The sequence below is a fragment of the Crinia signifera genome, chromosome 4 (genome assembly GCF_055691185.1).
Source record: "Crinia signifera chromosome 4, ASM5569118v1, whole genome shotgun sequence".
Lineage (NCBI taxonomy): Eukaryota > Metazoa > Chordata > Amphibia > Anura > Myobatrachidae > Crinia > Crinia signifera.
The window spans coordinates 295,473,673-295,492,479 of record NC_139220.1 but is presented as its reverse complement, the minus strand read 5'-3'; the positions used below and the strand labels follow the sequence as shown (position 1 = coordinate 295,492,479).

The window sequence follows — 18,807 nt, the reverse complement described above, 5'->3', positions numbered from 1 at the left end:
ATGTAATAGAGAACAAAGAGTGGTTGTGAATGGTGCCGTATCAGATATGATACCGGTACTAAGTGGAGTGCCCCAGGGTTCGGTTTTGGGGCCCATTTTGTTTAACATTTTTATTAACGATATTGGGATAGGGTTACTCAGCAATGTATCCATCTTTGCGGACGATACAAAACTTAGCAAAGTCATCAAATCATCAGAAGATGTCACCATGCTTCAAAATGATCTTGCAATTCTAGATGAGTGGGCAAAAAAATGGAAGATGAGGTTCAATGTAGATAAATGTAAGGTTATGCACCTTGGGAGACACAACCAGTGTGCAAGTTACAACCTTAGCGGAGAGGAACTGGGTAATTCCATACTTGAAAAGGATCTAGGAGTCCAAATAGACAGCAAACTAGGATGTAGTGCCCATTGTATGGCATGTATTAAGAGGGGAATGGAAACTAGGGACTCGAGGGTAATTATGCCACTATATAAAGCATTGGTGAGACCTCACCTAGAGTACGGAGTACAGTTCTGGGCCCCACACTATAAAAAGGATATCATAGAATTAGAAAAAGTCCAAAGGCGAGCAACAAAGCTTATTAGGGGAATGGAGAATTTAAGCTACGGGGAGAGATTAAGCAATTTGGGACTATTTACATTAGAAAAGAGACGTTTAAGGGGGGACATGCTCAACATGTACAAGTATATCAAGGGCCAATATAAAGAACTGTCACGCACCCTCTTTTCTACTAGAAAGGAATCTAGGACGCGAGGGCATGAGTATAGATTAGAAGAAAAAAGATTTCATTCAGCTAGTAGAAAAAATTTCTTTACGGTCAGAACAGTCAAACTCTGGAACTCTCTTCCCAGAGAGGTGGTAATGGCTGGCTCATTAAATGCGATCAAGGCAAAGTTGGACAAACATTTACTGGAGAAAAACATCCATGGGTACAAATAAGAAATATAATTTGTCTGTAAAATACCAGAACCTACCAAATCAGCAATGGATATCTATACCAGGTTGAACTAGATGGACGCAAGTCTTTTTTCAGCCTTACCTACTATGTAACTATGTAACTATGTAACTTTATCATTTAATTTTTCCAACAATAACCTTTTTCTGGACTTCCATTACATTAATCACTACTAACCAATATAAGGATAACAGCATTTATGTGAGCCGATTACTAACCCTCTGGCTATCTAAACCATATATGTGGCATATCTACAGCGGAGCACCCCCAGCAACCGTCCAATTTCAGCCCTACTAAGGACTGTTTACTATCAGGCTCTACACCTAAATAGCCTATATATTTTTCTCCCCGATAACCCCCCCCATCATTATTTATATATATTTTTATCCTGTTCGTCTTTCTGTACAGCTATATTGTAATATTCATACTCTCATATATATATGTGCAGTTGTCATACAATTAAACATATATATATATATTTTTTATTTTTATATTTATATTTATTTTTATTTCTTTCCATTGTACTGTACTGTATGTATTGTTTGATGCTTTTTAATCCATAAAATTTTGAATGACAGTGTGTCCGTGTCATTCAATCTCTGCGCAGTGGTCTCTTCTGGTTGGAATAAATTCCTATACATATATTCAGCAGCGCAATACACACCAACCTCCTTTTTTCCTTATTTCCCATTACTGCTATTTGTGGGTATAGGCAAACCCACAGGTGTGTTCTGCAGCAGCTGTTATATATTTGGTACAATTATTATCTGAGTGTTGTTCATATATATAGGACTTAGATTTATAAGCGCTGGGGTTCCTGCTAACCACCGATTGGCTTATCCCCAATCTGGTGGCCTGCCGGAAATAAATCCATTTTTACAGATTTAATAAACAATAAAAATAAGTGGCGTAACTAGCGTGAGGCTGCATCGAGGAGCAAGCACCAGCGGGGTCTGTGGCAAGCGCCGGCGCCCAGCACACTGCATTAGGCTGCTGTCTGAGCTGACAGTCAGTGACAGTGATGCGCGGCCGTGGCAATGCTGCGTGGCATGAATTTGCGCTGCCGCTGGCCTGGGCATTGATGACTGTCTGTCACTCACACAAATTGGGACATTCCAACTGTACTGCTGTACACAGAGCCTATTGGCTACTGTGTACAGGATGGGCAGGCGGGGGTGGGCTGGCCGGTACGGAGGGGAAGCAGCTGCTGCGTATGATGTCATCATTACATGCAGAGGAGAGACGCTGGACTCGGAGAGGAGCTAGGAAGCCAGCAGAGTGGTGGGTTATTTGTGTGTGTGTGTGTAGGGAAGCCAATCCCGGGGCATTTTTTCAATCCCGGGATTCGGGATTGAAAAATGCTCAATCCCGGGATTCCCGGGATCCCGGGATTGGCTTCCCTAATTTGAAAAAAAAAAAACGCCCCGGCCACCCTGCACATTCACAGAACTTACATTTGCGGGTGCTGGGTGGGTGGGCGAGCGTGCAGATATTGCTGGGAGTCGGGTGGGCTGCAGGTATGTCCGCTGGGCGGGTGGGCAGGTTCAGCTGGGCGGGCGGGTGTACAGCTTCGGGTGGGCAGCTTCAGCTGGGCGGGAGGGCAGCTTCAGCTTCGGGTGGGCAGCTTCAGCTGGGCGGCTGGGTAGCTGTTCGGGTGGTCGCGTAGCTTGGCGGGTGGGCGGGCGTGTGCTGTGTGCTGATAAGCCGGGTTGCTGGGTGTGTGGGCGGCTCCGCTGTGTGGCCTGCGCAGCGTGACAGCTGACCTCATCACGCTGCGCAGGCCGCACGCCGGGTATGGGAGAAGCCGGGCAGCGTCTGAGCGGGTGCTCAGACGCTGCCCGGCATTAGACTGCACATGTGCAGTCTAATCCCGAAATCCCGGGATTGGGATTTCCAATCCCGGGATTGGAATTTCCAATCCCGGGATTGAAATCCCGGCATTTTGGAGGCCAAATCCTGGGATCCCGCCGATCCCGATCCCGGGATTTGCCACCCTAGGTGTGTGTGTGTGTGTGTGTGTGTAACTGTAAATAAGTAAAGGCAAAATAGTATGTTCAGGAAGATATTTTTGTACTACATCGCAATCTTTTTTCTTCTTTTTCCAAAACATTTTTATTAAAAATCTCATAGCAAAAGATAAAGAGATACAATATACAGGTATGCAGGGGTATATCATAAAAGGCAGACTATATAGTAATCAAATTAATATATATAAGTATACATTGGTTTAAAGAATAAAAAAAGACAAATAGAATTCCCAGCATATACAGAAAAACTGATTTTTTTCCCCCAATTTTTTTTAGCATATCAATAATACAAAACCAAAATCAATCTGTGTAATAAAAAGAGGTGAAAGGTCAACTGGTTATTTGACAAAAATAAAAGACGAAAAAAAACCTGTTAATAGATATATGCCCAACTGCTATCTCCAGTATAATCAAAATCAATATAAAATAAATCGGGAAAATCACACACTACATTGCATTCTATTGTACTACAAATAGTATGTGCAGGCATGTATTTTGTACTACATAGCATGCTACTGTACTATTGAACTACATACTATTGTAGCGTAGTCAAAATCTGGTGTAGTTCAAATCACATAATACACATTGTATAGGCTCAAATCGCACCGAGCACACATCTCACCGTGTGGGCACCATAACTCCTACAGACTGGAGACCCCTCAGTGACTGCTATTAATGGAAATATGTCTGATTTTGCTCCACCCACTGATTCCAAATTATTCACATCCCTGTAATTTCAACAGTCATTAAGTCAGTTTAAAGGTCATTCTTCTGCTTCTCTCAGGTCCTGACTCCACCACATATCTTTATTTTACCTTTCCATACACCTAACACAGCATGAAGGGGCTCAGTGAATGTGGTGGTAAATGTGTATAAAAGTATAATGGGATCACACAAAGAATAAAAGGATAACTCTCCAGCCTCATAATCCAGACATATCTTCACTCTATTACAGGGTATGTTATCAGGTAACAGGGTCTCATTGTTGTTATGTCTCACTGAATACTGATTACGGGTCCTATCCAAACCCCAGGACTTGTTATTTTCTCCAATCATTGACCTGATTCCTTTCCTCTCTATACTGGGATAACACATCCCAATCCTCCAGTTCCTTGATTTACTAACATCCACTTCCCAGTAATGTCTCCCTGAGGAAAAACTCCCAGCGCTTAATACCTGATTGTATTCAAATCTTTCTGGTGTTTCTCGACAACTCCTATCGATAAAATCCTCAGATACAGTTTTCCTGTCCCTTGATATACGTAACTTATTACCAGCTGTGTTTGACTCTAGTAATATGTCTTTAGGTTCCTGTGAACAGATCCCTTTTATTATATCAGATAATCCTCTGCGTATTGTCTGTACAGTGATCCCCACATCCAGATCTCTTACATCAGGGTCCTGTGAGTACTGCATCTCATTGTCCTCAGTATCACACAAGTCATCTGTGTCTGGTTGCTGTAAGACAGTCACTGGATCTGATCGGTTACTTTGCTCCTCCATGTCATGTATCATCCCGGACAGCTCGTAGTCCTTTTCTTCCAGAACAGAGATTGAGTGTGAAATGTGCTCCACTTTCCTGGCGATCTCACTGGACACTCTCTCCTCTAGGTCCCCCAGCTGTCTCCTGATATCTGTAAACAGGGTAGTGACTCTCCCTCTTACAGAAGATGCTTTTATCTGATCTCTTCTGTATTGCTGAAGACTTTTCTCATTCTCTTCTCTCTTTGCGATCAAATTCAGCAGAACCTGCATCAGTTTTTCCTTCTTCTTCTTAAAGGCCTCATCCAGCAGCTCCACCTGGTGTCCCCGATGCTCTCCAGCCAAACGGCAGTACACACAGATAGATACAGCATCCTGAGCACAGTAATACTCCAGGATCTTCTTATGGATGGAGCATTTTCTGCTTTCCAGGGATGTGGTGGGATCACACAAGACATGTTCTGCTGACTTACTGTGTGTGCTCAGGTGATCATCACACAGGGAAGCCTCACAATGCAGACAGGATTTAACAGCCGGTACATTAGAGTGAATACAGTAATTGCACAAGATCCCGGTCTTCTGTGTCAGATCAGCAGACGCCATTCCTGCAGTAGAAGAGGGAAACGAAACTGAAAATGTCAGATACACAGAAACCAGTGTATGAGTCACACTGTCACTCATACCCCTTTCACATCGCACTTTTAAAACGGTATATTACCGTTTTTTTTTTTATTTTAAAACGTTTAAGGCTGCAATGTGAAAGTGCCAGAGTTGATTTACCGGTTAAAGATAACCGGTATTTCAACACGGTTAAAAAGCAGAGTCCTACACGTTTTAAAGCCGTTTTTTTGGCAGTTTGAACAGCTCTATTTCTATGGCTTGAAACGTGTCCCTTGGGGGTTAAACGGGTTGAATGTTTGAATGGTATTAAATGATTTTTAAAACGGTTTTCACCTGCAATGTGAAAGGTCTCAAGGCTCAGACCCGTTTTAAAGTCCCATTTAAGAATACCGTGTCATTACCCATTTCTGCAATGTGAAAGCAATATCAGATTACATATCTACAGAGACACACCTAATAAATATAGCAACAGCACACAGGAAAGGTACTAATTGTTCATACTTGTCTACTTTTGAAAACTAGTTTCAGGGAGAATATAGTTGGTAATATAATTTTGCACAGTGCCCCATTGAGGGGGCGTGTCATGCCCCCCAAAGGGCGTGTCTAGTTCCATATATGGATAGAAAAGAGATTGTGAACGTGGAACCTAGAAGCGTGGGTGTGTACTACATGAGAGGAATCTATTAAAATGACATATCCAAATGTAGATGAGCCCCAAAGCAGTTAGTAAGAGCTACTGTACTTGGTAAAGTGCTGGGAAATGGTGCTGATGATTCAGTGTAAATGTATCTGTCTCATTCTTTTTTTCTACCAAAAATGTAACAGTGTATTGTGAGATAGGTGAAATGAGGGAGATTGCTGGATTAATGAGGGAGAGAGGGAGATTGCTATTTCAGGGAGTCTCCTGCAGAATGCAGGAGGGTAGACAGCTATGTAATTGCGGCAGGGGCGGATTGGGACTACAATCCAGCCTGGGATAAAAACTTGCAGCAGCCCAGGGGGGGTACTGGCGGTGGCAGTTGGGGGGCGGGGGGGGGGGCATCGTTGCAGCATATGTAATGGGGGTGCTGGTTGCGGTGTATGTAATTGGGGGGGGTAGGCGATGGCATGTGTAATGCGGGGGGGCGGGGAGGCTGCTGATGTAGTGCGGGGGGGTGGTGTTTGTAATGCGGGGGTGGCAGCTGCTGATGTAATGTGTGTGTGTGTGTGGGGGGGTGCGGGGCAGCACCGGTGTTTGTAATGCGGAGGGTGGGGCAGCGGCGGTGTTTGTAATGTGTGGCAGGGGGGGCTCACCTGCTTCTTTCTGCTGCCACTAGATGGGGGAACAGGAGCTTGGAGCCCGCTGCCACTGCACATGAAGGCCAATGGGAGCATGCGCAGCAGCCCTCCCGTGGACATTTTGGATGTGGGCAAAGTGCCACGGCCCAGCCAGTCCAGGGGGGAGCACGGCCGGCCCGTTTTTAAGGAGATTTGGGCCGGCCCACCAGGAAATGGCACGGTTTCCTGGCGGGCCAATCCGCTCCTGAATTGTGGAAACAGTAAAGGTGGTTTAACAAGATGAAAATTATTAATTTAACATTTTGCAGTGATTGCACAAAAGTTTTAGGATCAAAATTACATTAATTTTTCTTGTGATTAAACATATACAGTTTTACTAAGGCTTGGGCTGTTTCCCCAGAAGATTCCACAGGTGGTCAATCAGGATAAGACCTGAGAAATTCAGATGCCAAATCAACACCTTGAACCTTTGTCATGTTCCTTAATACATACTTTTTTTTTCACTACTGTTTATTACAGTTAAGTTTTTCACACAAATCAGAATCAACATTATTCATGCAAAGATTATGAGTCATTGTATTCAAAACTGTATACAGAAATATACCTAGATATATAGCCAGGGCTGGCTCCACCACTAGGCAGCTTTAGGAAATTGCCTGTGAGTGCTGGCCACTAGAGGGCGGCACTGGCCACTTGGTCAGCGGCCACCGCACCCACCCCCGTGAAGCCAGGTGAGTGGGGCCCGCAACCCCCTTCCCCGCCCCGCCGGTGCAAGTCAGCGTGGAGCAGGTCGGCCTCGGCATATGGATGTTTAGCATAAACATTCATTTGCAGCCTTGCGTGCGAGACAAAATCATTCGATGTTCGCTGACCAACAAATGATTTTGCAGGTGCTCCAAGAGTTTGCAGGTGCTCTCAGGTGCCATACATCTGCAGGCACTCTGTAGGGGAAGCGGGCGGGCAGCTGACATCCGCTGATGTCAGCTGCCCCCCCCCGCACCTGCATCATGGGTGAATTTACATGGGAACGGATGCCCATGAAAAACTGGGCGTTCCCATGGGCATAGCCCCTCGCCACCGCTGCCCCATGCCTGCACTGCTAAGTGTGAACAGGACGGCAAACAAGCATCAAGTGGCGGCACATGCGCATAAAACTAAATGCACATGCACAGTTGCTCCCCATCGCTCCACTGTGAGAACATGCAGGGGAGCGTGGTGATCAGCATCACCCCCGTAATGACACCTTGTTCCACATTGGGCAAGGTTGTCTGTCATTCCAAATATACCATTCACAGCTAAAACGGGGATTATTTCTTTTTTTTAGGGCCTAGGTTCCACATCTTAAAATTAACTAACAAACATACTAAAGGGTGTTGTCGAATTGATAAATGGAAGGTTTTATTAATATAGTTGACAACTTTATTACAGAAAGACACAATTTTCCTAAATTGACAGAAATGATGAAATAGTGTGCCCCTTGTGCTGAGCATTTTGGGCATTGCCCTGATTCCCCCTGAGATATATGAGCCCTATGAAGCATTTTGGTTGTGTGGAAGCATGTCATCTAATTTGAAAAGTTTAAGTATATCTTTTGCCATTGCTGGAAGGTGCATCTCCATATGCCCTGCAAATGGCTGGGCTTTATACCAGAGTCTGTATGGGCATGTGCGAGAAAGAGTGAGTAGGGACTCAAAGGGGTCAGGGGGTGTGGTATGTGACTCCGACAGTCAGGATCCCGACAGTCATTATCCCGACGTCGGGATCCCGACTGTCCGGAGTCAGACAGCATGGCGAGCGCAAAAAAGCCCCTTGCGGGCTCGCTGCGCTCGCAATGCTGCGGGCACGGTGGCTCGCTACGCCAGCCACCTATTCTATTCTCCCTCTATGGGGGTCATGGACCCCCACGAGGGAAAATAGCGGGTGGCCGTCGGGCACCCGGCTGTCGGTGATTTGACAGTCGGGATCCCGACGTCGGGTAAATGACTGTCGGGATCCCGACTGTCGGGAACCCGTCCGGCACCCGGGGTCAGGTACCCCTGCTGAATCCATTGCTTTGGGTAGAGTCTGAACGAAGTGCCTCAGTGACAGATACAGATGGAGCACCTGACAGCCAGCCTTTAGAATCGCCAGATCTCATGAGCTGGTGCAGGCTGGCGGACAGGAGCTCCATCTGATGCACACGCTTGCGCGTCTCTGCAGCAAGTCGGCGGGGAGTGGATCGCCAGCCTGTTTCCACTTCAGGGAGATTGGCAGGGCTAATGGAAGGTGTGGGGGGCTACGGGGGAGGACAGGGAAGCATGGAGCTGGCAGAGGGCGGCGGTTGGCTCCGACAGAACGGGACACGCGAGCATCTCGTACATGTGTGCCCCCTTCTGTCGGTTGGTGATGGGTAGCTGCGGCTGGCGGATGGTGATAGAATTGCCAGGAGCAGCTCCAATGTGAGCTGCTCCATTTGTACATCTAAAATCGGGTCTCTGCAACCTGGTGGAGAGGAAAATTCCTAAATATTTTAGAGCCGTGGCAACTATACAAAACTGGGTTGACCGGGACGGATTTCCCTATACTGTATATCACCTCCAACAGGTAAAATTTACCCTGTAGCCTGCGAATGAGCTGAAATAATCTATAACTGAAATCATGGCTGGTACAGATGTAGAGGGATTTGATACAAACAACAACATATCTTCCGCAAACAATGGGATCCTACAGTCCTCCCCCCATCCGTGTCAGTGACTAAAGGAAGTTGTCGGAGGGCAACTGCAAGCGGTTCTAGTGCTAATGCAAACAGTAGAGGTGACAATGAGTGGCGAGCGGCAGCGGATACGCGTCCCCCTCGTGGGGCTCGATGCGCTCGCCACGCTTTATAAAGTCAACTCTACGCCGACGTGGATACTGGGGGTATGACGTGGATATTGGGGATATGACGTGGATAGTGGGGGAAATGTGTGTCTTGTGCTTTATACTTACCCTCCTCAGGCCCGGCCACCGCGTCCATCAAGTCCACCGATGGGGAGCGTTCAGTCCCCCTCCTCCGGCAGTCACTCCCCGGACAACATACCTTCCTAATATATCAGCATCTACAGATTGAATAACAACTGGTAATCTCTGTTTGATCAAGATTACATCCCCTCTCGCTTTGGAGGAATTGGCAACCACCGACCAACCCAACATATTGAGCTTGATTACCTCAGGAGGAAGTAGATGGGTTTCCTGCAGAAGTGTTACAGCAATAGAAAGTTTGTTAAGGTACACCAAGATCTTCTTCTTCATTACCGGGGAGTTAAATCCTCCCACGTTCCAAAAACCTGACAAACAGTATAGTATTATTAAAAAAGGAAAACAGTCTAATGCCCCATCAGTGTCTTGAGGCAGACGGCCTGCCGCCCATTAATACTTTCTGCAGTATGCATAAATCTACATGAAAGACACCATACAAGACACAAAAGGGAAGGAACACGCAGAGGGGGAAAGAACAGACATACTGTAGAGCCAGATAAGCTTCAAAAGTAATAAAATGGAGAGTGATACAACCAACCAATCAGCTCTTGCCTGACATTTTTCAAACACAGTCTGTGACATTGCAGGTAGGGGCTGATTGGCTGGCTGTTTATCGCTCTCCATTTTATCACTATTGAAACTTAGTGCATCTGTTATACTCTCACAGATAAGTATCTTTATCCTTACAGGTTATCTTGCAACAGCAATTATCAACAGCTCACCACAATAACTCACGAGGAAAAATAATAGAGTAATTTTATTAAGCTGGAACTCCGTTTTTCTTAAAGGAACTGATGGAAATCAAGGATACTATTATGCACAAAATATCAATATATAAATACAAACATCAGAGATTCTTCCCACGTAACATTGGTGAGATATTGATGTATAACAATATTACTTAGAGCATAAGTTGTACTATTCTGCAACAAACAAATAAGCAACTATCCATTCACCTGCAATGTATAACAAACCGTTACAATATCAAAACAGGTTATAGCGTTTTACCAGTACTAGATTATCATTGCGCAATAATTGTTTATGTCTACAATAGTCTTGGGTTAACCCTATTATGACTGCAGTCACCTGTTCTTTAAGCGCTTATTTATAACAAATATTCTTTCTTTTATAGGTCCCACGCTGCAAGGTCAACTCTCTGTGATTTATCTGACGCACAGTGGCCCTGAGCCGTCAGCAGAGTCCCTGATCCTAGGCTGTCCTTATGAGCCCGCGTCCCCTGTGCCAGGAGACCTGGAGCTAGTTTCTATTTTTTTTTTTATAGTTTTTAATTTATTTAATATTATATTAATAATATTGATTTAATACTATTTTTAATAATATAATAATTTTTAGTTGTCCCCAAATGTTTCAGTGTAGCCCTCCACCCCCTCTGCCCCAGCAAGGCTGATCCTAAACTGTACCCCCCCGCAATGTAGCTGGGGTACATATATTGTAATTGACAGTATAATTGGTTAGAGGACTTGTTAAGGCCCCCATACATTAGGCCGACTTGTCCTAGGGACAAGTCGGACCCAATTTACCTGCGAGCCGCCCGGCAGCTCCCCGGGAGGCTCACATACAATTTGGCACTTGATGTGCCATTTTTACATGGGATAAATCGCATGCGATTTATCCCATGTAAAAAAAAACCCGGGGAGCTGCAGGGCGGTGAGCAGTAGTGGGGGCGGGCAGCGGCAGTAGTGGGGACGGGCAGCGGTGGTGGGGGCGGCCAGCGGCGGTAGTGGGGGCGGGCAGCGGCGGGGACGGGCGGCGTTTGCGGTGAGCGCAGTGTACTTACACATAGCAGCAGGCGCGGCGGGGACGGGACGCGCAGTGGCGGCTATTATATTTTTAAAATACTTGTCAAATGACCGGCCGCTCTCTGATTGGCTGAGAGCTCTCCGGCCAATCAGAGAGCGGCCGGTCATTTGACAAGTATTTTAAAAATATAATAGCCGCCACTGCGCGTCCCGTCCCCGCCGCGCCTGCTGCTATGTGTAAGTACACTGCGCTCACCGCAAACGCCGCCCGTCCCCGCCGCTGCCCGCCCCCACTACCGTCCCTGCCGCTGCTGCTATGTGTAAGTACACTGCGCTCACCGCACACGCCGCCCGTCCCCACCGCCGCTGCCCGCCCCCACCACTGCTGCCGCTGGCCGCCCCCACCACCGCTGCCGCTGGCCGCCCCCACTACTCCCCCGGTGTCTGTATGCATATGCCTGTCAGGTGGCAGGCATATGCATACAGGGAGGTCGGACGTGATCGTATGTACAGACCGTCCGACCTCCCTGATCCGGTCCGATGCGCACGGGACCGCGCATCGGATCGGATCAAATGTCACATACCTACGATTTTGGGCCGATTTCATCCGATTATCGGCACAAAGTGCCGAAATCGGATGAAATCGTCCCAAAATCGCATAGTGTATGGGGGCCTTTACAGTTTTAACAGTACAATGTTGCAAATAAGACCAAATGAGGCTGGGAGTGGGGAAAGGATCTCTGTAATACCGGGGGAAGGTAAGTGTAGAATGTTTTTGCATCTGATAGTGTGTCCTCTCTAGAGCGAGGTCTGTGTTTCCCCTGCTTGGGGAGTTGTGCTGCTGAGGTGAAAAGTGAGATGTGTAGAGGAGGGAAAGCAGTTAGGTGACAGCGTGCTGAAATAAATCAGAGTGATAAACCTAACGAACTGTGCACTGCTGATGATTAACAGGGTGATGTGCGCGTGGTGGGTATGATAAATAATGCCGGTCTGGGGAAGTGTACCACGGATGGGACTGTTGTTGTAGGAGTGAATATAAAGCAGTGCTCAGTCTGTTACCTCCGGCCTGAGCTCCAGCAGCGTACAGTGTCTGCGCGGCTCTCTGTGGACTCCTGTGTTAAATTCTTATAACACTGGAGTCTACAGAGAGCCGCGCAGGCAATCAGGTGCTGTACACTGCCGGAGCTCAGCCCAGAGGCGACGGAGCACTGCTTCTTTTACCGGTCACTGCGCTCACTTCATTTATGACAGCCCACAGGACGCTGCGGCGGCTTCCTGCTTCCGGTGATGTATGCGTACTGCGGGGGGCGAGAGGAGGGTCCAAACATATAGATATATCGGATCCGATACATCATGGGTGCAAAAGCACCCACGATGTGCCCATGATGGGTCAGATGCCGATATATCTTATGTTCTGCAGGTCCGACCACCTGATCAGATCCGATGCGCACGGGACCGCGCATCAGATCAGATCAGATGTCAAACACATGCGATTTTGGGCTGATTTCACCCGATTTATCGGCCCAAAGTGCCGACATCGGGTGAAATCGGCCAAAAATCGCATAGTGTATGGGGGCCTTAAGTCTTGCGTAATAATGCTGCTGACTTAACTTGAACGTCAAATAATCTGATAATAGATGACAGAAGCTAGCAATCTTTTTGGAATATCCTGAGTAGAATGATATAAGCAATTTTCCCTTAGCAGTATAATTGCCACAAGTGTCTCTATAAGTGTCAGTCCACTTCTGTAATATGCAGCTTTGGGGCTGATTCAGCAGCCACTACTCCCTTCCTCCTAACTTGTAGCTAAGGACGACTTGGATACTGTGTGCAGTATTAACTACTAGAGTCTCTCCCCAAATGCCAGTCTAGGTACTGCTTATTGCTGCCTGGATGAGGTGAATGTTACACACAATGCTTTCTTTAGCCGGGAGAGGTGTTAGGCTGGCTATGAGGTTATTGCAGGGGCGTTACAGCTATCTGTGGGCCATACTGTAGGCTGTTTCCGGCTGGACTATCTCTGGGCTGATCTGTGGGATATACAGGAGGCTGTACTGTGCTGCCTTGGGGCTGGACAATCACTCACCACACCCTCTTCTTTATCGATCACAGCTTGGATCAGTCACCGCCTCTATCACCGCTGCTCAAGGGGACCTCGGAAATCACCGGAGCCCTTTTGGTAAGTATTCTCCTAATTACAGCAACGCATCACACACTTTCCAGCTGCGCAGCTCTGCTGCCTTAACTTTCTCTCCACCACTGCTACACAGTGTCTTTTCTGCTGCACTTCAGCTTTCCTCAACCCCTATCCACAACACACCTACCGCTCTTTCCCCTGAGCACCTCTATAGTCCCTGCTCTGGGGTTTCCTGATGAGCAGGGGCTCTGCCAACTGTAAGAGTATATTTTCCTTTTTGGAATATTCCTCAAAGTTCTCCCCTTTAAAGCAGGGTATATGGTATAGTCCGCCCTAATGGGCTAGGAGGACAAGTCCATTGTCAGTTCAGGAAAGGGGTAAACAGTGTTCAGTCCACAATATTCTATTAATAAGGGGTATTAACACATTAATACTTTTCCTAAATAATTAATTAACTACTAATATTACTTTTGATGTCTGCTACATTTACTGTATCACAACCATATAACATTTTAGTTTATGTATAAACATTAACCCTTATTAGGGTGTTACACATGCGCAGTCACTTTTTTTTTTGCCAGACGGGCTAAAAAACCAGGAGGATTTCACACATTACCGGGAGACCGGGAGGAAGGAGCAAAAAACGGGATACTCCCGCTAAATGTGGGAGGGTCGGCAACCCTGCTTTGAGTTTATTAGGGAAGTTGCTTGGGGAAAAACACTGTTTCTGTGTCTGGCTGTCCTCACCAGTTGCGAGCCGTATTGCCTCCCAGACGGCAGCCTTCTGAACAAGTTATGAGCAAGGTGGGAGTGGTCATTGATAATCCTTCCAGCTCGCTTTGTAACCCTTGACCTATATATGTCCTCAATTGCCGGGAGTTCGATCCAATTTTTTTTCTGCTGCTCTTACAATTCGCTGTAATCTATTCCTGTCGTAGGCTTCCCCTCCTTTCCGCACGTGCCATCCTCCTGCCATCCCTCCCTCCCTCCTGGCCAATGCCAGCAACCCGCTGGGTTCCAGCAAATCGGTATCGCCGGCCACCGAGTCGGCCCATGTGTACACCCTATTATACTGACCATAAATCTATTTGGAATTGGTCCTGGATCAACAAACCAAGACAACTTTGTGTGAAGCCTTTTTGTCCACTGGTGGGAAGTAAAAAGAAAATCAAATGATTAATTCTCACTCTTCCCTTTCTGGATTCCTTCTACTTGACAGTATAGGTCAGGGGTCCTCAAACTACGGCCCGCGGGCCACTTGCGGCCCGCTGAGGACAATTATATGGCCCGCCGGGTGTTTATGCCGCCACTGCCTGTCTGTCATTTTTTTACATGAGAAAGATGGTCATTGGTGGAAGAGGGAGAGGGGGCGGCGGCCGCCGCCGATTGGCTGGCCGGCTGAAGCGCTGGATCATGAGAATTGTTGTCCGGCTGCAATCTAGCTTCAGGCGGTGAGAGGAACCGAACCGGACTACAACTCTCATCTCCCAGGATTCAAAGGAAGCCAGGGCATTTGGGAGGGCCGCCTGAGCGGTGACTTGTGGGCAGTGAAGGTCGGAAGCAGGAGCGCGAAGAGTGGGAGAGAGAGTGCGGGAAATGGAGGCATCACAGCGCAGAGGCAGGAGGTTGGGAGCATTATTACCCCCTGAAGAGGTGAGTCCCATGGTCACTGCTTGGGCTACGCTGGTAAGCACTAATTGGGATGCGCTTGACTGGTTTGCCCTCCCTCATTTTACTAATAGCAATTTGGAATCCCTAGGAAACAGCTTCATCTCCATGAACAGGACATACAGCTTTTTCGTAACCCATTTTCTATTGACATTGAAAATGGGGATACAATTTACCAAATGGAACTGGCTGAACTGCAGAATTGTGACTCTCTGAAAGACGCATTCAAGTCAAGCAGCCTTCATAATTTCTATGCATCTCTCCCCTCTGAGACATATCCTCATCTCAGGAACCATGTACTCAAAATGGCAACCATCTTTGGCAGCACTTAAGCTGCCCATACACGGCCCGATGCTGGGCTGTGCATTCCTTGCTTTGAGGTGCGCGCTCCCGCGGCACCTCATCGCACACTACAAAAAGTATGTGCTTGCACATACTTTTTGTACTTAGTTCTCATCACATTGCATCGCATTGCATGCACAACGCATGCACATGCAATGCAATGTGATGTGATCTGTGCTATTTAAGCCCACAACGCATGCCCGTATCGGGCCGTGTATGGGCAGCTTTATGTCTGAACAGACTTTTTCTAGAATGAAACATTTTAAATCTCCAACCAGATCAAGACTAACGGATGCACACTTGCATCACTTGTAACGACTAGCAGTGACAAATATGGAACCAGACATTGACCAGCTCATTAGCCAAAAGCAGGCCCATAGTATTGAAATACTGGTAAGTTTGTTGATTTTACTTTACTTCATTTTAAATATTGTATTTGATCCCGTTTTGTTTCTTCACTTCAAAATAAGATATATGCAGTGTGCATAGGAATTTGTTCATAGTTTTTGTTTTTACTATAGTCCGGCCCTCCAACGGTCTGAGCGACAGTGAACTGGCCCCCTGTTTAAAGAGTATGAGGACCCCTGGTATAGGTGATATGAACTCACCTAACTATCATTGGAGATGTTCACATAAAGGTTTCTTTTAATGGGATTCATTTCTGTAGCAGGAACCCTTTCAATACTCACCGAATATTTCTGCCCCACATGCCACAAAAGGTTTCTTTATGGTACAGTGGATCAGTTTCAGACATCAGAGGCCATATTTTTATCCATAGGCAGATTTAATAGCATAAAACATAAAATATGAAACTCTATAGGGTGTGTATCTGGATTTAACAGCAAACTGATTCTGCAGGATTTTTCAGAATCAGCTCACACTGTGCCAAAGATGGAATGATCAGTGGCTAGGATAATCCAGTCAGCGTCCTCTTTTACTTCACCAATGCATTTCAAACCTTCAGGTCCTTCATCAGGGTGTGTGAGTTTTATGTTTTATGCCAGTAAATCTGCTTATGGAGAAAAATATGGCCTGTGAAGTCTAAAACTGATCCACTGTACCATAAAGAAACCTGGTGGGGATTGCGGGCAGAAATTTTGGGTGGACTCCTTACAGGGTCCTATGAGGGTGAAGTATAAGATTGAGGATGGTGAGCATCACCTGTGTCCGTCCCTCTTGGTGTGTCTGTCTCTGCCTATCTCCCTTCCTTCTGGGAGGAACATGGACCTCGCATCCCAGTGCAAGGATAGGTTTTTACCTAGGTGCACAAGTGCCGATAGATGACACTTCGGGTTCTGAGGCCGTGTGCCAAGGATGACACTCCCTGGAGCCCGAATCCAAACTATGGCCCTTCAGCTGTTGTGAAACTACAAGTACCATCATGCCTTGCCATAGTGTTAGCATTCCCTAATAGCAAAACTGTGGCAAGGCATGATGGGACTCACTGTTGAAAGTTCGTCCCAGTTGCCCGGAGGCAAGATAAATTTTATTGCCCCCCAAATAACTCAGTCAGTAAGGTGTTTGTTTCCAGTAAGAGGGGGAGTCAGCCACAGAATGATATCGACAGCTTTCAATTAACGACCACGGGGGTGAACATGCCGACTTAAACCATTCTCACATGTCAATCTTTGGCCTGTCAATCTTTGTACTTTCGAGCTATCGACCATATACCGCTGAATACTGGGTCATAGGTAACTGCAATTCCGCCCTCAATCCGCGAACATCCTTGGATCTTGCTCACACTATGAAACCTTTATGTCATTGTGAATGTAGGTGCTGTGTTGAGATGAAGAACACCATCATCATTTGTTCATTCCATCTCTCCCACTGCCATGAAAGGGACAATAACAAAAGCAATAAAATATCACCTAGCAAATATCACTCTAGCAAAATAAGGGCGAATAGGTGATAAAAAGTGAATATTAAACTTTTATTTAAAGACCGGTGTGTGCCATGTATTAGTCATTTTCCCACTATATGAGGTCTGCTGCTGCAAGAAAAGGTGCTATGTATACAGTAGTAATTGCTGAAAGGGTTATAGAGCGCTATTTTAACAGAAAAGAGGGGGGGGGGGGGCAGAGAAAGCAGACAGAAAAGAGAAGTTTTAAAATAAAAATAAATGAAATAACTTAATAAAGTAAAATAAAATAAAACATAATAAGGCAAAAAATGTTTAAAATGTTTAGGCTCATTTTTTTTTTTACGCAATCAGTTTTTATTATGATAAAACAACATACATATATTGTAATATAAACATTTTCGTTTTCATTTTCATTTGGACTACAAGGGGTACATAGAATATCAGATTTGAGTAGTATGCAGTCCATACTTTAGTTGTTGACGAATACATGTATTAACATTTTTAAACTGAAGAAAATAACACAATTTAGTGTAAAAGCATTAGACAGGAAAATAATACAGTGATAGAAGGAAGTAGGGAGAGAGAAGGAAGGAAGATGGGAGAGCAGGGGTAGCGGGGAGAGGTAGATTCCAGCTAGCGCCGTTCATGGTTGTGGGGCAAGCGTCAGTGGAGGATTACCAGCATATGATGCATAGTCATGGCTTTCTTTAAAGTGTAGCCAGGGAGACCAGGTGGTGGTAAAGGTATTAGAGGGAAGCTTGGTGGAAGAGGAGGATGTGAGATCTTCCATAAGCATGTAGCGATCTATCCTAAGGAACCAGTGAGAGATTGGGGGTTGAGTTTGGGATCTCCAGAAACAGGGGATAATTGCTCTTGCTGCGTTCATTAAGTGTCGGAGGAGGGATTTCTTAAACATTGATATAGGGATCTCCATGTAGTTGAGCAACCAAAATTCAGGGGTGAATGGTAAGGGAGTACCAGTGATCTGTATAGATAGCTTCCTAATTGTCATCCAATAATCAGTCAGTTCAGGGCACTGCCACCAGATGTGTAGTGGGGAGCCTTGAGATCGTTGGCATCGCCAACATGTGTCAGGAATAGTAGGGAACATCCGATGGACGTGCACCGGGCATCTGTACCATCTTGATAGGATCTTGTATTGGGTCTCAAGGATCTGAGTCGAGGATGAGCTGGCAAATGTATATTGGAATATGGTAGGCCACTGGTCATCTGGTATGGTGGTTGTTAACTCCGACTGCCATGCCTTAACAAAGGGGGGCAGTTCAGGCAACAGGGCTTCTGCGCATATTTGGTAGATTACAGATACTAGGTGTTTAGGTGGAGCTTCATAGGCTCATTTTTGATGTTTTTTTAATCTAGCCCTGTTCTTAATTGCCGGTCCTGACAATTAAATTGGCTCTGGTGGTGGGGGAGGCTGGTGGACTTGTACAGTATCCAGAAGAGATGTGTTTGCCATGGGTGTTTGCCGCGGGGGAACTCGGACAGCATCCGGTTCTCACCTGTCAGTCTGGTGCGTGCAGCAGGTCCCTTGCGGCTGATGTTAATTGCCGTCTTCTAGATTTTCCACAGCAGGCGGGTTTGAGAAGGTCTCCGGGTGTCTTCCTTGCTTGATCTACACGTTTCATGCGTGTTACACTTTGCCAAGTATATACAG

General features: G+C 46.2%; 1 protein-coding gene across 1 annotated transcript; it reads right to left on the bottom strand.

Moving 5' to 3' along the window:
* Positions 1 to 3,120: 3,120 nt before the first annotated feature.
* LOC146073232 (E3 ubiquitin-protein ligase Midline-1-like) lies at positions 3,121 to 5,071 on the bottom strand. The gene has a single exon (XM_083180419.1). It carries the CDS (start codon positions 5,069 to 5,071, stop codon positions 3,767 to 3,769), a length of 1,305 nt encoding a protein of 434 aa, XP_083036545.1. The 3' UTR covers positions 3,121 to 3,766.
* Between the last annotated feature and the right edge of the window lie 13,736 nt (positions 5,072 to 18,807).

Coding starts and splice junctions, on each gene's coding strand:
- LOC146073232 (XM_083180419.1), bottom strand. CDS start 5,071: ATGGCGTCTGCTGATCTGACACAGAAGACCGGGATCTTGTGCAATTAC.